Genomic DNA, 24,386 nt, shown 5'->3' with positions numbered 1-24,386 from the left:
CAAGTTGGAGGGCGGGTCTTATTCCGAGGGGAGAAGGGACACTTCAACATGAGCCATTCCATGATGATAGTGGGAAGGTCAAGGCCTCTTAGTGGAGCCAGTGTCACGGCACCATTTCCAGCACTAAGGAAGACAAATGCAGCGTAGTGCAATGCAAGACCCTGTTAGCGCTGCTCTAGTGTCAGTTCATCTTCCTTGCCAATATAAACAACTCTCCCTCTTGTGATTTGAGCGCAGCAATCACACTCTCATTAATTAAGAGACTCTCCTTAAGCATTTTTGGATAATCTCTGTGGTAATTATTAGCGCCGGCTCCTTGCCCAGTCCTCTCCGGGATTTCAGGTTTCCTTGCTGTGGAGGAGCTCTGCATGATATTCTATCAAATCAACCCTATCAGGACAGGAGTTAGCAGGAGGGCGCCGCTGCTGTGTTTGGTCGGCGAACAGGTGATAAGTGCCTGACTCACCTAGAAACCAACGCAGCAATCCCTGATAGGGCTATCGGCAAACACAGCACACGGCAGCGGGTCAACTGTTTAGCGCCTCATTCTTGCAGCTGAGGTTCACACAGGGATGAGTCAGCCAAACTACATGACACTATCGACCGGCTTCATGAAAACATCAATTAGTCCACTCGCTCAACCGTAACTCCGCCAATTGCACATTGCCCACTGATAACAAGTTAAATGTATCTGTCTCTACAGCCAGTGCCAAGGAACAAGCCAAAGAAACCAAATCTTTAAACCGGGACAGAGAAAGCTGTCACTGTTTTATCTCCCTTTCTCTGCAAGTCAAATTATTCAAGCATATTTCACTTCTGGCCACAACCCAATCAGGGCTGCCACAGTGACGCAGCAACATCTCCAGTCCATTGTAATCCATGAAATGGGTTTTGGGGGTAAATATGCAGAACAACAACAAATTTAATTGGACGCAGACTTCATAGCTGCAGTTTAGAAGAAGCATGTGACTGGAATCTCAACAGACATCTCAGCCACACAAATCAACCTCGATAGAATCAAGGCGGTGGTTTACGTCTAAGCTGGATTACCGACAAATTGGGATCTTTGAGAGACGCTAAACACGAGTTAACTGATTCTTAAGACATAAAAGTGCCTTTCTTTTGAAATTGATGACTGAAGGTGCTGCTTTCATTTCCATACTCCGACTGTCTGCCGCCACAGCAGTGCAGAAGTAAACAACAATGATTAAAAGCTTACTGACTGGGTATAGATCAATTCAATTCAATTGATCTTGTTCTGCCATCATTCTCCTAATCAATGCAGAGCCCTTGACAGGTGAGAGTCAGAGTTCTCATTAGGCAAGGAATCAGGCATCGATAGTGAGCAGCGACTGAGGATGGCGACCCTGAAAGCTGTGGGCAGGGATGAAAGCTTTAAGAAAAATAGCTGTGATGATGTTGCTGTATGATTATGCTCACACCTGATCTGTGTGTTCGGTTACGATTCAGTCCTCACCTCCTAACACCAGTGCTGTAGAAAAACAGATCTGATTCTATTCAGCTGGGTCGGTCAGTGTTGGCTTTAAGTCACGTGCAAATCGTCATGAAAAGCATCTTAGCAGCAGCTTCCCCCCTTTGTGAGCTGCATGCTCTGGACAAACTCAACTTTCTACTCAACCAACCAGCCACCAGAGTCCCCTTGACCTTCAAAAACAATATCTCCCTCTCTCACTGATTAAAATGGCACTGGGTAGCTGAGCGTATCCCTCAGGGCACTTTCTCAGCCCTGCGTACCGTGTTTTAGTAAAGAAAGACCATTAGATCGATGGCGAGAACCATGGATCACTGAAGCTGCAAGTCTGAAATCTGACTTTGTGGTTTTGTGTTTTTTAGAAGGTAAATAGGTTCAGCTTACTTTGTGTCGATTCACTCTGCTCCTATCAAAGTCTGAATCTTCAAATATGACACAAAAACATTTCTTTACGGTCTTGATGTATGTGAAACTGTTGAGCAGCAACATCTTGCTCAGCTCTAGTGAATAAATATATCACAAAAGATGTTTTAGAGGGAAAACCGATGCAGGAAATATAAATAAAACCGTGGACTGTTTCAACCGAACACACTGTGATTGAGACAAGGCTCTCAAGCGTCTCTGCAGGAATAAAAGTGACAGTGCTCTCAGGGTGCATGCTTTCCACTTTCCCTTCGTCTAGGAATCCATATGTCATGGATGAAAAAGTACTAGAGAGACCCTACGTGGCTCCACACGACAATCCGTGCATCTCAAGAGAGATGGACGGAAGGTGATTAATACACATTCACCCAGTGATGGCTCCGCTCACTTATTCCCTCTTTCTCAAAGCACTCAATATCAATTAAGGTGTGGGCACTTAACCGCTCCTCTGTTGTCACTGTTGCAGAGATGATCTTCTGGAGTGCTGATAATGATACAATACGTATTTCTCCTCAGAGACTCGCAGCAGAATATCAATTGCAATTGGAGTCTTGAAGTATTGTTAAGTGGTTGCTTAAATCTGGGCATTTTGACACGAGAATTATTAGAAGTACTTCCTGTGAGAGAATTAGAAAGAAATATATGATGACGATGAGTTCCCTCACCCGCTGCAGACAACCTGACGAGTATGAGTCGCTACTGCAGGGGTAAGGACTCGCTCTGTGTGTCCTTAGGGAAGAAACATAAAACCTGAGATGCAGTAGCAAAAGAGCAGAACAGACTTGTTCTTAATGTGCAATCAGGCTAAAGTCTGATTGAAAGGTTACAGCGCTCCCAAACAATGTTCCCCCCCGTGCTGATAGTGACATAAATACCCTGGAGGAGGTCGTTTCAGAGCACCAATAGGGTGTTCAGGAGAGTCACACACGCAATAATCAATATTTTGTCCACTCAAGTGTGTTGAGCCTAAAGTCCGTGGTAATATGCTACATATATAAGCAGCTCCATTGAAGTCTATGCACAAGACAACTGGATTAAAGTTAAAGTAAAGGTTGGAGTGGATAAGAACATTACATTGCAAACTTTCAAGATTCATTTCCTGCCGTAGCGGCCCCAAAATCAATACTCAAAATGTTTTACTTGTACTTGTACTTACACACACACACAAACTTCAACTATGTACGCATATGTTTTATATATTTACTTACTTTTGGCATAAGGAATTGTGAAAGCCTTTTTTATGCGCTGTTACCAAACACACCACGTTATGATGTCCTTTAATCAAAAATGCCATTTTTATTGGACATATTTAGTGTAATGGAGTGATAGAGTCCAAATGAGCAACATAAACAATTAGGTAGCACCACTGGAAGAAGCAAAAGACCTTCAAGGAATAAATGATCACAGTCTGGAACCATGGGCTTTTACAAAAAAGCATCGCCCTGTGGCGGGCTAATGGCTACCTCAACCAAAATGGCAGCACAGCGGTAAAAGAACACATCATCACTCATGTTATGTGCAACAAAAAAAAAAGAAAAGAAGATCCTGGAGGGTTGAGAGGTGCTACAGCTGAGTGGCAACTACAGTGACAAGGCCGACACCAAGGGCAGGAGGCAGGGACCTGATGCACAAAGCAGCTGCTCGCCCCCGACACCAGAGTCTATTCATCCTGGTTCAGAGCAACCTTTAGGAAACCCAGCGCAGGACCTCTCTGTGGTGACTAATGAGCAGGAGGTGAAGGTCTTACATCTGCCTTTTAGACAAAATGGAGCCATCACTCAAGTTCCTCACCTGGTGTAAGCAATATTTAATCATTTATTACCCATCAGGCTTTAAGATGTTTGAAGCCAAGGGTCGATGACTGCACGTCGCCTGGAAGAAGACAAACGCTACTGATGAAGAACTTATTTACTTATCGAACAAAATAAGAAAACACTCTCACTTTGGTTTCACTAACTTCAGACACCATGAAAGGGTTAGGCCCATTCTAATAAACGGTGGCACTTCAGTGGAGTATAGCACGTGAGGACAGGACACCATTTGGCTAAACAGAGCGGTGGATTTTGTTTAAATCCCTCTCCCGCTCCCTCTCTCTCCCTCTCGTGTTGCTTTGGGGACTCAACGGAGAGTTATCACAGCAGCTGGTAACTCAAGCTAATGAAGATCAAATTTGGCATTTAGGCAACATTTTGTGTTTTTCCTACACTTGTACAATAATGTCATTTTTCTTCATGGAATTGAAATGAGAATACCGTTTTGATAAACTCGGGGATCCTTTTCCTCGTGTTACTATGGCAGCACACAGAGGAAACAAAGAGCTTCCAGTAGGGCCATTTTGAATCATTAGGCGGTGCTGTAAAGAGCGCCGCAGAGGTGACACAAACAATCTATTACAAACAGTGCCAGGAGAGGGTGAAGATGGACACGGAAGAGTAAAAGGGGCAGCCAAAAACGCTACGTTATTTAGCCAGCCAGTCAGCGGACAGTGTGTGTGGACATTGCCGTGTTTGTGTGTTGTTATGCGCAGTAGCATAGGTTTGTGAGGGGGTGACGGCAGCACTATGATTCAGCGGTGTTGTGATTTTAGCGGCTGGTCCAGGACGGGTGGTTTATTTTCGTCCGCCACCCTGTGAGTGACGGTCCAATCAAGCCTGGGACGGGCTGTCAAGCCTGTCACGCTGAGGAATGAGAGGAGATGGGAATCAAAGACACGGAGCAGGACCGAACCGTGATGGACGGAGCCGGGCGCGGCAGCCACACAGGCGAGAGGAGGGAGGGGCTGTGGGGAGTGAAGGATGAAGGAAAAGGGGGGAGACGCATGGAAAATGGGAATGTGTGTAGGTAGAAAGAGGAGAGGCTAAAAGAGAGGACAAAAAAGCAAGAGAATCAAGAAAAGGAGGGAAGACTGGAGAAAAGGAAAGCAAGATGGAGGCCCCGCACAAAACATTTGCAACACAAACTTTCACGTAACTGTGTGATCAGTTACGGTGAGGTGGGATTAGATTACAGCAGGATTAGCTTGTTCTTACCGATCCAGCGCATGACTGAAGTGAGGATCTGCAGATATTTGGTCTTCTGGGCATTGAAGAAGGTGAAAGGACCCAACAAGAGAGTGAACGCGGTCTGCAAGAAAGAGGAGAGAGAGGGAGAGAAAGAGAAGGGAGATAACATTACAAATGTATTTTTAGTTCTTTGAGACAAAGATGCAAACTAAATCATCTGAACTCAATCTGGAATGTGTGGACTGGTTTGACTTTAGTCTCACAGAAGGGAATATGAGGAAGAGTAACAACCTTGTGGTCATGTTATTAAAATAGAATAGAGCTCCCAACGGGTCTGAGGTGTGGAACCTGACCTGACACATACTGTGGAGCAGAGAGGCTGCGTCTGTGTCAGAGTCTGACCCGATGCAGAGCAGAGAGTTCTGAATCAATACTCGCGTTATACCGGTAAAAGTTCCGCCCCTGATGTCTCTGACGTGCTTTGTGTGGACTGCGGTGCTTCGTCATGGAATCAGAGTGACATTTTGAACCCAACCCGAGCCCGATGTGAACAGTTGGGCCATGTCAGGTCCTGTCAAGCTCTCATGCAGACTAGAAATAATAATAATAATAAATGTTGGAACTTTGGAGGAAAACATAGCAGCAATACTAAACCAGAGCACAATGTGTGACGTTGGCTGATGTATCTCAATAATTCAAAGATCAATAACTACACCTTGTTGTTTCGGTGACATACATGAATTCTGCAGTAGCTGTTAAATCCCAAGTGCAACATCTAAGACAGGCGAATACGTGAACAGGTGAACAAATCCATAGTTGACAAAAAAATGTCAAATCCTTTTGGGCTGCAGTTCTGATTGCCTATCAGGTACTTGCTTTATCAAGAGCTGCGATCAGAGGCGGTGGCTCAGCGCCGAGCCTCAATTCCTTCCCCACACCCCCTACACTTTCTCGTCTTCACTGACCGCCAACACACTCCCTTCCTCCATTTCCCCTTTTCCCGCTTTCTGACAATCCCAGGAGTGACAGCGGCGTTTGAGTGGCAGGTGATCTCTGAGGCAGCCACTTGTGTGTCATCTGAAGAGCACCGTGCAGGTTTTCAAACATGTCACCCTCCATTCCACACACACACACTCAAATACACACCTGTGACGGGGCACAGCAGGACACTTCAGTTAAAGTGGCACTATGGCATTTTAACAAAATTTTACAGATTTTCATCTGAACTGGGTCGCTGAAATGTTTTGAGTAAATATGAGCCTGTTAGAGGTATTTGGTGTGCAGCGATCCAGCTGTAGGCCTTCAACAGTGCAAATACAGAAGTTATGCACGCCATCATCTTTACATTCATTCATCTGACACAGTTTATGCTTTAGCTGTTCTCTGTCACATTCTGGATGAGATCCACCCGTATCTTGCAGAGAGGCGATCACAACTTCACAGAAAATACGACCACAATCTAAATATTCCACTGCAGCCTGGATAGTGATGGACTGGGAGAGAGGCGCTGGATAGGAAAAACACGTTACTTGTTATTGTGTGAACATTAACAGGAATTAGTTTCTCCTGATGGAGCAAGCAGCTGATGTCTCCACGTGGATCAGAGCAAACACATGATGGTCTGTGTCCTCATCAGGCCTAAAGAGGGACTCGACAACAACGAGGCAACAACTAAACTAAACTGACAGCATGTGTGTACGTGTGTGTGTGTGTGTGTGTGTGTGTGTGTGTGTGTGTGTGTGTGTGTGTGTGTGTGTGTGTGTCTCTGAAATGGCCCCACAACAGATCAGCAGACCACAGGGGTGCTGCATTTCACTTTATGTTCATCCTCCTGGCCAAAGTTATTCTCCCAAATGGCCATTTGTAAGCAATAACTAAACACCAACATTATCTGGCTGTACTGTAGCTAAATTATTTAAAATAAGCTTTCTGACAGCCTTTTGGTGTGCCTTTGTCATTTTTACGACACTGCATTTCTCGGTGGCAGTGCAAAAAAAGGTGATTAAATACTCTCTGAAATTTTAATTCACCACTCCCTATAGAGCGCCTCATTCTATATACTGTATCCGGGGTAGGAAATTAATGAGTGAGTGAGTGAGCGCGCGAGCGAGGGAGCACTTTTAGACAGAGTTAGTCGGCTATTACAAGATGTACAGAAGAGAAGGGAGAACTACTTTACGTCCGATAAGATGAAGAGAATTATAGCCTTAATTCTGCTGAATAACAGCAATGTCTATGTGTCCTTGTATTAAAATATCATCAGCCTTCTTAGCTCAGTGCAGTTACTGAGCCAAAGCATAAATCTCCCTAATATCTATTGGAAGTTATGGAAGATGAATTATAAATAGAGGTGTTTCTAATAAATAACGCGAAATTAATGGTGGCTGTCGGAAAGAGCGGAGCCTTTTATCACTAAATGCTCATTTGACAGCATGGAAGGTCTCTTCTCAGCAGCTGTCACGTGACATCACAACACCATACATCTCATTTTAGAGCACATTGAGTTTAGGCATACATTTTTCATGCTGAATTTGGCACCCTTAACACCCTGAGATCATTTATTTACAGATAAAGAAGTGGTAAAATAGGTGTACCAACCTCCAAAGCAAACTAAATTTCAACTTTGCAAATCTAGTTTAAGGTTTAAAGCATGTTTGAGTTCATCTATAGTGACTTTGTAGCATGTTTATTGCTAAATAATGGTTTCAACTGGGAAAAAAAAATATTCATAAGGGCATAAAGAACAGAACAGAACAGAAACGAATCCCATCAGCTCCCACTCTGCACTGAACAAAGCACATCTCAACGCCATCAAAATCGGGCCTGGACCCCTCCATCTCTGGTGTTGCAGCGAGTCTCTGTGGTCAGCTACCACCCCAGAGACGGTCAAGCAATATCCCTGAGGGTTAATAGCTCTGCATGTGGGCTGCTCACGTGGCTGATGTATTTCTCAGAAGCTTCTGTTGGTCATGAATCAAGGTTGCGCCAACAAACAACTGCGGCCCGAGGACAATGCACTCATCTACAGTCTATCACCAACAACCAGCAATTCCTACAGGAGGCTCTCCACATGTCGACACCAACGGAACTACTGGTGACACTTCATCAAAGTCTGAGCCAATGTTTGAAATTGTGCACTCCTTCTATTCTGCAGCACAACTGAAAAATCTGTGGCTATCTTTAGTGCAGCTGCATTCTTTGGAACACAAAATTGTTAACAGGAACCCTCTCTCAGGATTGATTGGATTGATTTTAAAAGTAAACAGCAGGGGAGCCCACATTAACCACAGCTACTAGTTTGCTTTGGACATTCGTTCCATTAAATTTGCAACAGTGTTACTGCTTTATTACGTTTGCATTGATTCCTCAAACTCAAAGCACTGTAAAGCAGCAGTAACGTGAATAATAGACGACTTTGATCTAAACAAGCAAAGACCCCAGTATGCTTTACTAACAACACACGCAAATGTAATTGGAAAATTATAAAATCATAAGAAGTATTAAGTCTCACAGCAGTCATGGAAAACACTTATAGTAACAAGTTGCCTCGGTAGTATATTTACATCAGAGGTGACAGAAGAGAAAGGAAGGCACAGAAAGCGGGGAAGAGAGCACGGGAAAGGCGTGGAGGGAGGGCGAGTGGGTGGGTGGGTACAAACACGTCGGATGCCAGGTGCTGTAGAGCGACTCAGACCCAAAAAAGCTGGCACGGCCCCGTCAAAGCAGAAAAGGTGACGGGTGGGATCACTAGAGGTGGAGTCAGCAGGAGATCACACATGACTATCCCCCCTGCTGTGTGCACTCAGTGTAATCTGGATGCAAAGAAGGAAGTAGGAAGCACACAGGGGCAATGGCAAGATCTTAAACCTCATTGTTTGGGCACCATCTCGTGCCCAAACAAGCATATTTTTTATTTATTTATTCATTAATTTTCTCAAAGCTCCCATATGGTGGGCTCATCTGTCTCTTGAATGTGCTTATGCTGCCCCTGCTATCACCTCCACCAAAGAGGTTTTGTTTGTCCTCCGTTTGTTTGTGTACTAGGTAAGCACTCTTCAATAGCCGACTTCAGAGAACCACAGAAGGTCAAAGAGTTTCTCCAAGAGAAACATGAGGACAACAGTAGGTTAACACTAGAGGGAGGTAAGTATGGTACAGCCAGCCTTCACAGGAGTCAGATTATGCATGTTTGGGTTTGGATCAAACACCCAAAACCCAAACACCTGCAATGTTTGTGCCATGACAGTAGTCTCATTGTGTTAGCGTTAGAGCTGAGACCTTTAAGGCAGTGTTTTTAAAGCATAAATTAACACCTATGTGTCAAGTTAAAGATACTGCGTCAAGACCGGTTTAGTCAGTAAGGCGATTTCTTGTCAGATCTTGTAGCTGTCACATTGGATGACATACAGGTCAGTGAGGGGTAGAAAAACACCAGAAGCTCTTCAGCCCATAGTACCGGCATTATGTTCCCAAAGGTACTTCCTATTTGAGCATTGGCCCTGGAGATGGAATGAAAATATTAATGAAAATGGGCCACTACACTCATCTAATATGTGAGGAGGCCACAACCTATCTGCGAATCATGTGTGCCAAGCTTGTGGCTGAAGTGCAAACGCATAGATGGAGATCAGACCAGTGTTTAGGTCAAAGTCAAGCCTGAGCTGAAACAAGAGGGAAAGCTTTCATTCCAACGTTAATAAATAAAATAAATCTACCCTCCAGGAGTCTGAGGAGAGCAGAATTAGAAATGGAGATGAATTTCATAACATGGACAGAGTGAATGACACGAGGCGCCAATGCATTTATTCATTTAATACTTTGTTCTAGCAATTTCATCCCATTCTTGCTTACATGGCCGACAAGCTGCTTTTCCCTTCCACCCCACAGAAACTACTTATGTTCGCTTTAATACATTTCTCAATAAAAAAAACAAAAAAACAAATCCTGTCAGGAAAAAAAACCCCATCATGAATCATTTTTGGCTCTTCGGCAAAAGGAGCGTGTTTTGCTCACTCATCACCTATGAGCATTTCACTCTCCACAACAAAGACGTTCTTGAAAATCCATCGTTTCTCCTCCTCAGTGTGAGACAACATTCTCAGCAAACAGCCTGGCTGGCTGCAATCACACAGCTGAGTGAAGTGCAATAAACGGTAAGTCTGAGATGAGAAACTGCAAAGGTGACCAAGGCAGTGACGCACCAAGGATTTGCTCTATTTTAAGGCGCATGGATTTAGTTAATCAGCTAAAACCTAGAAATAAAAACTCTATAAACATCGTAGCAAAACTGTTAGCAAAACTGTTAGCAAATAGGTCACGGGAACTTGCAGCTCTCCATATTTATAGATTTTCTAGCAATTTATTCCACTTCTACAGATGGAAACAAACAACATCTCAGCGGCCTGACTCACTCCAGACAGCAGTATCACAGCAGCCAGCATAGGGTCCAGACCCCTATTGATTGTGCCTATATCAACTCAGTCTATTCCCCGGGTGCAAGGATTGGCTCACCGCCTTTGATGCTTCTACTGTGGGTTTCAAATCTGCAGTCAATACATTTTTAACCATTTTTGCAGGCCTTTCTGTGAGACAGCCAGAGTACAATTTGTGAGTGAGGGATTAATGGGGTTTAGATATGGTGAATGATCTCAATAATGGTGAAAAAGCTGCCACTAACTGGCAACCTCGCATATAAGTGTCAATCACTTTCACAGTCTCAGGGCTGATGTTTTGAATCTGCGCATGGGAGCATAGAGCATGGAAAGGGAATTAATTGGTATTAGCTTGCATTATCGAGCACAGAAGCTAATTCATTCATCTAATTAATCACTTCATACGTGCAGGCTTCTCCCAAGCAAGGGTCCTTCATCCATCTTAGAAATCAACTCTGACCCCTACGCTCATTGAAGAAATTAATCAACATATTTGCCGGTTACACTCTGTGGGCTCTTGAATGTGAACTGAAACTGAAATCTTATCCTAATGAGGCATAGGACCGCCGAGCTATCAGGCCCACGGACCAAAGTAAGGGTTATTGTTAAACGATCAGCGTCCAACAATGAAAATCCTAAATGCCGTCATGGATGGTGGTCCGGCCAGATAATCTGACCGATAATCTCCCCCACAAAATCAAACAGAGACACAAGGATTATGATTCCCAATCCGCACTGTCCTACAAGCCCCCGCCGTTTGTCGCCAACGCTCATCTTTATGCCATTATTATTAGAAATGCAGGTCAGTGTGATTCTGATTCTGGGTCATCCTATTTAGCAATGCATTGGGCAGAAAAGAATAATACAACATACACGGGATGCAGTCGGGGCTTAAGTTCAGGCCTTAATATCATGACTATAATTCTATATGACTGTAATAACCATAGTATGGTGTATAAAGTATAAGCTTAGTTCAATCTGATCCATTTTTCTTTGTTACTCGATTCCACTGAAATTCAAAGCTGTGTTACGAATCAGCTTTCACCAAAGTATTGACGTGACCTTGGTTTGGCAAACACAGACGAAAGTGATAATGACGAGCCATAATATTGGACGTATTATTTATTACTTGAACCCACAAGATCATCATTGCTTTAGAAGCTTTTAATGGCCAGTAGAATAAAGAATAAATTACATTTTGCAGCACATTAAAAAAGTAAACATGCAGATGACTCTAAACCAACTGCATTTTTGGGAATTCTAAAAAAAATATAGATACAAGCCCTGTGAGAATGTTTTATAAGTCTAATAATGGATTGGTCACATTGGACTGAACACTCTGTGACAAAATGCAGTCATATCAATAAGACTGATTAAACTGAGTTAGCTAATAAAATAATACAAATAATTATCCCATAAGTAATAAGAGACTTATTTTCCATGTTAATTAACACCAAGACCACAGTTCTCTATAACACAGTGATGATACACCACTTCACCCAGGTCACATGAAGAAACCAAAGCCATACTGGATAAGAGGGACCAATTCATTAACTTGGCTGTCACATATATGATAAAAGACTTGTGGGCAACCTGGACATGGTGGTATAGAATAATATCATAAAATAGGCCATAAAAGCCCAGGAGATATGTGCAAACCCTCTGATGGCAATACCAAGTCAACTGAATCACTGAACACACAGGCAGCGGGGAGGACAGGGACGCTAAGACAAAGACACCCGGCAAACAAGTAGGGGGGAGGTAGACAGTGCCTGGGAGGCAAACCTATGCAAGTTCAACCATATTGGAGCTATACGTTTGTCAGAATGAAAGATAGTATCCGCGCTGAAGAAACAAACAAATAAATCTAAGGATACATGAGCAGCTTTTTATATTTCCAAACCGACGAACGCCTCAGCAGTATGGAATGAAGAAATTAAATCAGTCAAGATATATGGCTGAGACTAAAGTGTCCATTTATCTGGACAGAATGAATTATAGCTTAGAGCTTCAACATTCAACTCTCACGTGGAAAGTTTAAAGAACATACAATGTACTAAATACTTGAGTAACACCGGGAAGGCATTGATATTATTGATTTTGAATTGTGACCTCAGACAATGAAGTCGGAGCAGTAAGACTCCAATGTAAGTACGTCTCTCCAACTGTGCCAGTTTCTCCTGTTTCTCCTCTAACTCCATCCCTCTCATGTGTATTTGAGTCCTGCTAACCTGCATATTTTTCACAATCGCATGAAGCTGGGGCTGAGTGGCAAGTGAAGCACATCAGAACCAGCAGACCGTAAAGCAACCCAGTCTCTTTTCAATGTTTCATCACCGCAAAGTCTACAGCTGAGGACGCGCTCGCAGGTCGAGGCTTAGTGTGAAAATGTACAGATTTTCCTTGCTCTAGAGTCGCACTTGTAATTCCTCTGGTGTAAACATCCGGGGCATGAAAAGGACCTCTCAAAAAAACAGAGGAATAGAAAACACAGGTGCTAGTTAAAGTTAATATGCCGTTTATAAAGGTGTAGCATGTGAGGCCTCTGGCTGCTGTGGAGACCTCAGGCTCAACGCGAGTGCAAAGTCCACTGTTCATCAAAAAACAAGTGACAAGCGTTGGTGTGGGGAGGTCGACCATCCGAGTGGGAGGGAGAATACACTACAGAATACGATTCAAATCTGTACAAAAACAACTCAACAACTCCACAATACATCCCTGAGAGTGTGACAAATCCTTAGGTTGGTCTAGATCAGGAACTGAGGGATGGAGGGTCAATATAATGTCTGTCCGTAGTCATGGGAAGAGATGGATGTGGTTTTATAACATGCTGTGCGCATACAAATAGCCTACAAATGAAGGCTTATCTGCTGGCAACAGACGCCTCTCCCGTCTCTGATGTAACCCACCGTCGCCAGACACATCACTGTCAGTCTCTGGATGCTGCTTCCTTTTAAACCCCGGGGTCACCATCCAGCAAATACAAATTCAAGTTCCAAAAAGACGTGCCCACAAAAGATTCTCCACACTGACGCGGAATATATATGAATAAATAATGCCGTCTCTCTCTCGCTCTCTCTCTCTCTCTGAAGGCGCCTTGTGGATGTACACGCTTCAGTGAGCCAATGAGCCTGGCATAGCAAGGAACGATGGGGCAAATACAACAATATATATTGAAAAAAGAGCGTTGTATGTAGAGCATTAATTTTTAAAGCATCGTCGGCCTCATTCACAGTCGTCTCTCGCCGGAAGTGAGACATGGGATACATTGATCTCTACTGCCAATTATGCTTGTGGCTCCCGAGACTGCCATGTCTCTACACCATTAAAGACGGGACTGTAATGAGGGGAAAGAACACAGACAAATGCAGGGGGGGGGGGGGGGGGGGGGGCACTGGAAGGCAGGAAACCTTGCAGAAGCTTTAAGACAGGTTGGTAAATGTTATAATGTACAAAAAGCCGCATAGTTCAATACAGATTACAATGAAACTAAAACTGTCAAGGTCATATGTTAAATTCCGCCAGGGAGCAGCCATGCTCCAAATGTATGCAGCACTTCCTTTGGCTATTATGGCTCATCAAGCCGACGTAGTTTAACTCTTGACAGTCAAATTTACAGAGAAGGCGGGAAACGCACACAGAGCAGACATCTTTATTCAGTGCGGTCCTACTCCATCATGCCCAAACCTTCACAAAGATCTGCACTACGCAGGGGGAATTAAGAGGCTGGCCACACCATGCATGGCAGATTTCTCGTGTAAAAGTTAATCATACATCCATTACTCATCTGCAGTGCGATTAAGCGGGTGATTACGCTGTTCAACCTCTGTGGTTTTTAATAGGCCGCAAAGATGTTGCGTCAAAAAAAAGACAAGGTCACATTTTCCTTGGAACTTGTTTACAACGTGAGAGAGAGAAAATTCAGGAAAGCAAGAGACGCATGAATATAAGTGGAGAATCTTAAGCGGGATCTGCAGAGAGTTGTACTCCCTGCTGTTCCACTGACATGACTTCAAAGCCACAGTTCAGATCGCTTATTTTCTTTCCTTGAATGAACTGACGTGTTTATACGCAGGCTGTGCTCGGCTCTCGCTGCTGTCTTGTCAGGACATAAATAGACATAAGTGAGTGACAGCATACAAGGTAAAACAAACACCTATATTACGGAGGGCTTCACTTGTTTTACCCAGTTTGGAAGGTTTGAGTCCTGCGCTTTCCAGCAATCATGTTTCCCTCGATAGAATCTCATTAGGATTCGACTATATGAGCTAACGATCAGCACAGGAGCCTTCTGTCGGCTCTCCAGCGCACATGACGACTTGATTAAAGACGTTTTAAGGCATATATAAAAAACTAAAATACAGTTTTTAACTACTAACAAAGGCTTCAGCATTTCTCCCTCTGTTTACATACATGGAGACAGAATCAGACTATCAGACTAACTACAGCCTCTAAAATCACCATACTCATACCAGAAAGCTGATCCTAGGGCTAGTTCACCAGATTGCTTAACATTTTACAGGGGTGCCTAATAAACTGCATCAAAAATAACCTGTGGCAGACCGACAGGAAGGCGTATTTGCACAACTAATCACAATATTGTGCAGGAGGGGGAAAGACAACCGCACGTCAGAGTGAGTAATGATGAGCAGCCGTCTGCTGCGCCGAGGCTTTAAGACTTCCAATGGGCCACTGTTTCCAAGACGTTTCCCTAATTAAAAACTGTAATATGTGGTCCTGCTCCTCAAAAAAGAAACCATTATAAAGCCAGGTAAAAATAACGAGCAACAGCACACAGGGAAGATTTATGACAGGCTTGGGACATATCTGGGGAGGAAATGAGAAACGATAATTTGCCTGTGGTTTAATAGGACGATGGCTATTTCACCCCGCCCATCATTCTAACTCGTGGGGAAGAGAGGAGGAGGAGGAGGAAGAGGATTGGTCTACAGGACATGTTCCTACCAAATGAAGCCGATGGTGGACGAAAAATAAAAGAATAAATCAACAGCGGAGACCTTCATGAATATGCTGCACGTCAGGATATAATTGAAAAGATAACTGGCTGTTTCATTCTCCACTTTGGGGAAGGGCACAGCGGGTCAATGGACAGCACTTAAGCGGCTGCTCCCTAAGGAGCTACAACAGCGCACCATGACCTAACTACCTAATCAATTCAGGCAGAGACCGCAGTGACCGTCGGCCCCCACAGTGTACAAACACACAAAAAGACGGCCACAGACGTAAAGAGCTCAAGGTGAACCTGGCTCGGAATCTAGATGGCCATTGTTCACCTGTCGGCATTTTAAACCTGGGCATGGCTGGCTGGTCATTTCATGGGAATCACGTTCATTTGCCTTCACCCATAGAGGGAGACCATTTCAATGTTACGGAATGGCCTTGTGCAAGATAACCAGCATTATACTCGGCATATAGAGTTCAATCCCTGACGATGGAGGCTTAAAGCATAAAGGGAACAGAGAAGATTTTGTTTGTCGTCCATTCAAGCAACTTCTGTGTCATTTAGTAATATTCAAACTTTACATAATCACATGGCTGAAGCTGTACAGTGACACTTCTTCTGCTCTGAATATTCGGGTTGCATTGAGGAAATGCAAGCAGAGTACTATGACTACCTATAAGGCTGAATAAATCAATTTACTATCACTTAATCTAGGTCTGTAATTTTAGATGTATTGTGTTGAACAGAAATGAAAAAGCATCAGTTTCCTGGCTTAACTGAGGAATAATCAAAGGTTTACCGCGCATGTAAACATATTGAAGAAGCACCCAGAGGAACCTCATGCAGATGAAGTGAGATTATGAGATCAGCCAGGAGGAGCAGAGGATTCACACATATGACCTTCTTTCTAAGGCCCCACTGATCCTCCACGCCACAGCGCACTGAGACAAAGGGAAGCACCACGTAATGACAACAATGCTGAGAAAAGATATCAATCATATGCCATTTTAGGAAGTCACTAACAGTTTGCCCTCACATTCTGCCACGGCAGATGTCGAAACGCATCGTGGAGTGTATTTTTGCCACACACACACACACACACACACACACATCCATCTGCCTCTTTGCAGGGGATAATGAGAAAATGTTACACAACGCCCTTCGACCAACAGAAGAAAAAGTGATATGATCTCAAATATTCAGTGAGAAAAAGCCGTTTCATTAGGGGCGTGAGGAATGAGCGCACTTTATCTAACACAAAACACTCCTAAGAATGCATCGCCCCATTTATCTGACTGGAAGACGCCGACGCCGACAATCTATTGCTCCTATTTATCTCATTTATAAGAAACAAAGGAAATCCACCAGGCCCATCACTTATTCCTGCATGACCTCCACGTCCCCTTGACATCTGCTCCCTAATCTCCAGTCACTGTATCCTGCGCTTCCTCCCCGCCCTGATCTGCTGCTTTGATACAGCTTCCTGCTGTTGTGTGGAGTGGACTCCCCTCGTGTGGCTCCCAGCTCAAACACTTCTTCCTGTTGCGATAATCTCTGCGAAACCATCTGCACTGTCATCTCCCCGCTGCTCGGGCCCTGACTGGCAAATTCGCTTACAGGCAGCACCGTCTCTCCTGCCTGCTGTAGCTGCGTGGTAGGTCTGCAGCGTGAGTGATGAAGATCTTGCTCCCCCGCTGAGAACTACGACTAAGATCAGCAAATAACGATGATGTGACACTTTGGTATTTAAATGGGGAATTACTCACTAAAATACTGCTTTAACACAAGTTTACAGCATTCAAATTACAAAAAAAGACGCCTGCAAAAGTGTGGTCACATATGGGGCTCATCATCATCATCATCAGCCTCATCATCATCGCCCAGACTGCAACCGTTCTCTCCTTTACTTTGAGGTTAATACTAATCGCAAATGACTCAATCCAAGTAAACACACTTGATTTATCCAACAAACTAGACAAACTTATTCACTATACACACACACACACACACACACAAACACACAGATGATTATGCAGTAAATAGAAGATGACAGATGAGACAAACCTTCATATTCATTTAAAGGCTGTAAGTTCCACGTTCTCTCATTTTTTTCCGCTTAGAAGTAAACAAACTCTCCATACATACGTGAGACTTTAAGAGCAAAATCTCCAGAGTAAAAATATGGCAGTAGACATTCACAGGTCACTGAAATTCGTCTTTGTGCGAATCATTTATTAAAAAGTTAATTAATCAGTCCAGAAGTGAGAAAAGTAGCAGGGGTCGGTCACTTCTGAGTTCTTAGAGGACAGACGCCAACTTTGTGCCTGCACCTTGAGTTAACAACGTTCCACGTCTTTCGATTCATGCAACAGTAATGTAATACACGGCGGCTTAATAGGAACGCGGCGTAATTGAAATATCTGCATGGAGAAGCACGGTAAGCAAAAAAGTGCTTTTGAGCCAATACACTGCATTGATCTTCTGTCACTTTCCCCATACTGAGAGAGCCATAAATCAGCCATTTAAATGGCGGTGGGCAAAGTACAGCCGCCGCGGCTCGGGCAGTCACAGTGACGGAAGTCCCTGAAGCGTTTCAATGGGAACTCACAAAGGAAAGTTAGCGGGGGATAATCAAGAACATGGGCAGTTTAAATTGAGGTCTCAGGAATCTGTTAAAGCCACACAAAACCCTGAAGGACCCCACTGCTGCTCTGCCACTCTGAGAGCTTAATCTTTTCAATCAGAGCTGTGTAAAGGCCAGAATCCGCCGTGTGTGGTCTATTATGCATTGACCTCCATTAGCGTCACCCAGCGTCTTCGACAGCCCCCCTTCAACTACGGTCATTGTGCCGTGTACATGGGAAGGAAAGCTCTTAACTGTAACAGAGAGGGACCTCTGTCCACCTGGCCACTGATAAAGAGAATCTATCAGCAGGGGAGCAAATCGCGGTCAATCGATCTTCTTAAGAGGCTAGGATGAAGAAAATGGCGGCTGTGACATCTCCTCAGCTGATACTGCTGACCCGTAGTGTCAATGCTGATTCAGTCTATGATGAAGGAGTAATCAGTCTCTGTAAACTCAGCACTGAGGTCTTCATGAAAACAACAATGGCTAATGAGACGTTAATGTGAATTACAATATCTAAATCACAGCTGCATTAGTTTGTAATCAGCTTTGAGAGACGATGAAGATGTATCAGGATGACACCATGTTGATCTGAGCCTTCTACCTGAATCTAAATGATGTCTTCTATTGGTACAAGTGAGAAATAAGGTTTGGGAAACCTGTCGGAGGCAAAACACTGGAAGCAACAGGCTAAATAAAAACACTGGTTTAAGCTCAAGTATTTGATGGAGAGCTAGAATTGTCGTGTATTTAATAATAAACTTCAGCAAGTTTTCAAGCTGAAGGTTTTTCTCACCTTTCCTCATGGCTGCTTATTGCCCTGTGTCTATCAGGAGTGCTGCTGGAACAGGTCTAGTCATCTGTACCCAGACAGCTGTTCTCCCGCCTAAAAATACCCCACAATCTGTTGTCCGCTCGCAACAAAGCGCCAAAATCGCTGCAGAGCAACCATCTGGAAGAAACCTGCCAAAGCTGGTGAAAAGATTCAGGTGTGATATTTAGAGAGCTAATGTCCAGACAAAAGGGACGCCATCAAATAAGGTCAAAGACGAGGAGCTTAGCTGGTGGGAAGCTGCTTTTGTCAACTTGGCGGTGGCGTTTCTTAAAGCCGGAGCCGACGGGGCAGAAAAATATTCACAACAATGGTTACAAAGAGTGTTATTGCAGGAGTCCTATGGGGAGAGAGTTAGAGGAACGCTTTAATACTTTTGCAAACAATTTATTTTGCAGGACACACACATAGGAAATCCATCAAAACACAACCTCGCCCTCTCTGATTCATTCTGACATCATCCTCACGTTTCACCGTCTCCTCCTCTCACTGTACCATGTATCCACCTATCAGCCACAGACAGATATCTCTCGAAACGCTCATCTCTTCATTCTCTTAAATCTAAAGATGTTAAGCCTGCACTAATGTGAGAGGCGTCGCCCCCAGCGATCCCCCAAAGTCTCAACAGAGTAGCTCCCCTACCACCGCACAGCTTAAGATGAACACGTCTGAAGTCTCTTGTGTCTAAGTTTGACCACATTGGCAGAAAACAACACTTAAAGGAAACTCTGCCAATTTTACACATTGAGCTCAGCTTCTTGAACTCTTCACTGTGTGAAAACAACAGGAGGAAGTGAAATAAATTCATTTGTGGCTGAAAAGGAAAAAATCTGGTGACCTGACCTCTGTGACGTCCCAAGAGTTAGTTAGACCAGAAACTTTTCTTTCTTCTGCCAACACAAAATCCCCTCCAAAGTTGTTAATACACGGTGGATATTGATGCGTGAAACCTATAATCTACCATTATGTATCTGGATGGACAAGACGGAACAAAGGCAAGTGAATAAAAATCAATAAATATGGTATAAAACAGAATTAACATTTAATGTCCAGGACTTGGTGAATACGGGCTTGGAAGTTACCATAGAATGACTTTTACTAACTGAATCAGCTGTCTTTCTGCTTGTTTTGGATAAATGACATTTACATAAGTAGATGTATTAGATTAGGAGTATTATTATTATTATAATTGTACTATGCTAGCATATACAAAGTCCCTCCAGATGTAAAGTCAAACATTAAAGAGTTTTTTCCCGGCATATATACAATATTAGAACAAGATGAGCTCTGCCTTCGTAGCCAATATTGTTCATTAATATTGGCTAAACACATAACGCAGAGGCGGGCATCTCCAGCTCTGACATTCAGGCAGCGCAATATCAAAAAGGTCAGAAATATACAGTATAGATCAACAAAGTCTATTTTCCAGCCAGCAATTTTGAGCATGACTTCACCACAGCGACCTGGCAGGAACTCTGTGTAGACTCTGAGTAGCAAAGGTCTGTGAGAGGGATGGACAGTGGTTTTGGGGGCTGTGGGAGGTCACCTTGGCTCACAATGTGACACTTGGAGCAGACGAGAAGAAGTTATTCGGGTGGACGGTAGGCGGGGCAGGTTCCATGGCTCTCTCCACCAGACTGATAAGAGCTGCTGGCTGAGAACACCAAGTCAATTATTTAGACTCATCTTTCAGAGTCTGGGGAGTATCTGGAGGCCTGAGCCTTTGACCCCGTGACGCCTCAGACAAAGGGAGCAAAGACGAGGAGGAGGAAGAGGAGGAGGAGGCGGCTCTGCCCACTCTATGCTATGCTTATTTTAATTCAGATTGCTTGACCAGGACAAAAGCCAGGACAAAAGCCTAATTACATTTTGGGAATTAAAAAAGCTGATGTATATGAAAAGAAGAGATTGAAACCGAAACCAAAGATAAAACATCCCAAAGCCGAAAGTTGAGCCAAATTGTAAATGAGAAAAGGCAATTTAACCCGTAGGAGCTGTAAAATGTCCCTTCCTATCTTGCTTTCGGGGAAGTTAATGGACAGTAAAAAAAACAGGCGCACCCTTTTACCCTTTGAGAGAAACGACGACGAACCCGAGAGGCAAAGACAAGAAGCTCTGCAGAGGAGAGACAGGGATTAGTTTGACATCAGGTTCATTCTGGTTTACAGCGGCCGTGTCACTTCTGTAGAAAACAACCACAAGTCAACGGATCGCGTGTCCTGTGACTCAGCAGTGCCTCGACTTTCCATAGAGAATATAAGTGGAACACAAGAGGAAAGAGCGTGTGCATGAAATGCTTCAATGTCCAATGCAGTTTAGTTCTCAGTAAAAATGTCACCTGTCCATTTCCCCTTAGAGGTCATGAGTAAACAAGAAAAGAGCTTCGTTTATGGGAAAATTATTTAGAGACTTTATATACAGAAACAAAGTGTGGAAGAGGGAAGCCGAGGTTACGTACAGGAGGAGATTAGCACATCTATCATTGTCGCCGTGCAAAGTTAAAGCTAAAGTGAAAACCAGAGTCGGGTTCACTTCAGACTTCAAGGGCACACACACTCAAGCACACACACTCTGTGGGTTGCTGAAGCACGACGTCGGGGGAAGTTAATGCCAGAGAGGGATTCAGAGCTGGGATCTGACAGCGGAGCGGAGTTTGTTTCTTGTTCAGCCAGGATGTGCGGCGTGGAGGGAATTACGTGCGCAAAATTGCAGCGAGGCTAATCAGGAAACAAAACGGTACATCGACGTAGCACAACGGAAGACATAAGAGAGGGGAGAGAGTCCCTGTGCGAATAAAAGTGCATTTACATTCCCCCTTAGGGACGACAGTGCAGGAAGGAGGGCGCTCCAAAGAGGTGCGAAGAAGACTCAGCACTTACCAGAAACACCCTGTAGGCGTCTTTCCTGGTGACGGGGCCCCAGCACGCATCCGTGTCGTTGTACTTCACTTCGCTGCACGAGTGATTTCCGCTGAAACGAACACACAAAACAGACAAACTCACTTTAATTCCACCCTGTTCCAACTCCTTTGATTTAGATTCTTATGGGATATGGAAAAACAAAGTGTGAGCCGGATAAACCCTGACGGAGTGAGGAAGGAAACATTTAATGTTCCACTGAGACGATGAAGCCTTAAAAGCTGAATTCCATTTAAGTGTCCACCAGTTTAAGTGAAAGCTAAAACTTTGATTGTTCTCCGATGATTGCTCAGACCTTTTCCTCAGTGACTCGTTGCTAGCTTGTCTCCTCTTCCAATTCTAGTTGTAGCTGTCCAAATTACAAATATGGTTTAGAGGTCTGTAAAATGGAACAGACAAAACTGAAAACCTTGGATCGATGATTTGCCCTGTCATCCCCCGTCTCTTTTACAAGGCCTGAAATCATCACTGTAAAACAACTCTAAAAAAGGAAATGGCCATATCTGTCGCCTGGACTCCGTGGGGACGAGTCTGTAACAATATTAGGCTTTATTCACCCCCCTGCTGGCAAACCGACTTCAATAAAAATCTGCCTGGAAGCAAGTCCAACATACTCAAATGCCAGGAGAGGCAAGAGGTCAGAGGGCCTTAAAGCTTCTGTCTGCCCAGCTTTTATTGGCATTTCTTCTGAGCTCATAAGGTGACAATGCTGCAATAGTGCTTTGTTCTGCCAAAATGGAATGCAGCAAAACTTCCCGCATGAGGACGTCTATAATAAAACCCCACACCACCATCATTTAACTCCATAATAAAAAAAACGTGAATGAATGCAATCAAAATGGGACGTTCTTACCAGGCAACCTCCACCAGTGATATGGGCACAGCTGCTGCGTAGATGGCCAGGTCGCCGTAGAGATAGACGATGATGCAGATGTAGAACATGTTCACGCCGACTGAAAGGCAACATGGGAAAACACAGAGACGTGGTTGAGTCGGAAATTCTCAAAGTTTTCCAGGTGAAGGAGTTCGGTACCTTCAGCCAGGTAGCGCGAGGCCGAACGTTGACAAGCAGCATTTCTCATCTTTAACAGCTGTCCAAACGCTTGATTATGAAATATGGTCGATGGACGCCGCACGTCAAACTTAACCGCTAGGGTTGGAAAGTCTACAGAAAGTCAATCTCCTCCACACCGCAACTCGCCACTCATTACATCCCTTCATCTCTTCCCTGGGTGGGAGAGCAGTCTGGGCAGCATCATCACATCTCATTTCCCCCAATGAAAACTTATTAATTGTCATAATTTAAAAAGTAATCAATGGAGGGTTAGAAAGGATCTTTGTTAGCATTTGCTCTCCACACAAACAAGCACTTGGCCTTCCCTCCTTGTGCAAACACCCGGCGGGGACGCATGTCTGAGCGGCCTCGCCCAAGCCAAGACGGAGCGCTCTCGGCAGCCAACAGATCGTCACATTGCACCGCACATCCATCAAGCACTTGAAGTCTCAGAGGGGGGTTCAACCGTCCAACTGGACCCCTCAGCTAATTCATTACTGCCAAGGAAATTAGAGCATCCGGTCCATTATGAAGAAAAAAAAAAAAAAAAAAGCCAGCTAGAGTTACAGCTTGACAGGCTAAACTGATTCAGATATGAGTTAAGAGCGGTGGGTGGCCTCCTCCTGCTGCCTGTCAAACTGTTCAATTAAGGTGAATTAGACAAAGAAAACATAAAAGCACTGGCAGCCCGATAAACAGCCGAGTGACAAATGAATGGAAAAACCACAACAATAAATTACCTGTGTAATGTTTGGGCTCGACACAAGCAGCCAGGAAAGCTTCAGTGCAGCTCGGCAAAGTCTGTGGGACTGGACTGGAGGGATGGGACAGAGACGCTGCTTTCAGACAACAACAAACCATTTAGACCGTGACTAAACTGGTTCATTCAGTTGTCTATGAAGGTTCTCAGTCAAGTGAATCTTAGATGAGAGGTGAAACGTCTTCGAGCCTTTGCCAGCATGTCCAGGTGCCTAAGAGTCAGTCTCCTGCTGCACTATGTGTGAATGCTGCAAACTCTGATCTGGAAAAAGACCTGAATCCACCTGAACACCATCAGCCTGCTCCAGAGCTAAACATTTCATTCTTCCCCCATCAAACATCACTTTGAGCCACAGGGGACGGCAGTGAATCTTGGATATGACTCTCTCTGGGCGAGACGGCATCATTTGCATACTGAAGCCTCATTATTATTTGCCCTAGAGGAGTTACAGCCATTACACAGAATCATTCTAGAGCCTTTTTTCCAAGGGGACAATCAGAAAGAGACATAAGCATACAGGCCAACACACTGCTACCATCACACAGGCCCTTAGAATCCTCAAGCCATTCATCAACGTATCCGACAAAGGGGTGCTCTTCCATATAGGCTCAAAAAGAAAATGTAGACCGATATGTCTCATGAAACATCGGTAAAAAGATGCCTTGTCCTGCATTCTGCTTCATATGTGTGCGGCGCCACATTTGAAAGGGCCGAAAAAGATGAGCTCCTTTCCGTTGGCCCCATCACTGCAAGAAAACAATGAGTAAGAAGTAAGAAAATGGATTTTTGAGTCCATGTATTTCCTGCTGTGTAGGATTATACAGTCTGTAGACGTAAGCAGAGTGATGGATGTGCAGGTGTGTGCTTTGAAGTTGGGAGGATGC

General features: G+C 44.1%; 1 protein-coding gene across 2 annotated transcripts in view; it reads right to left on the bottom strand.

Annotated features, from left to right (window-relative positions):
- slc38a12 (solute carrier family 38 member 12) overlaps positions 1 to 24,386 on the bottom strand; it is a 42,707-nt gene that overhangs the window by 7,990 nt on the left and 10,331 nt on the right. For both annotated transcript variants that reach the window (XM_076143038.1, XM_076143039.1), the window contains exons 7-9: positions 22,542 to 22,641; positions 21,650 to 21,740; positions 4,945 to 5,038 (exon numbers count right to left, since the gene is read on the bottom strand). In XM_076143038.1, coding sequence (XP_075999153.1) covers positions 4,945 to 5,038; positions 21,650 to 21,740; positions 22,542 to 22,641 — 285 coding nt within the window. The remainder of the gene's footprint in view (positions 1 to 4,944; positions 5,039 to 21,649; positions 21,741 to 22,541; positions 22,642 to 24,386) is intronic.

This window comes from Genypterus blacodes, unplaced genomic scaffold (genome assembly GCF_046128005.1).
Source record: "Genypterus blacodes isolate CSIRO-AG114 ecotype Tasmania unplaced genomic scaffold, CSIRO-AGI_Gbla_v1 ptg000022l_1, whole genome shotgun sequence".
Lineage (NCBI taxonomy): Eukaryota > Metazoa > Chordata > Actinopteri > Ophidiiformes > Ophidiidae > Genypterus > Genypterus blacodes.
The sequence above is the reverse complement of the archived record's forward strand: the minus strand, read 5'-3'. Positions and strand labels throughout refer to the sequence as shown.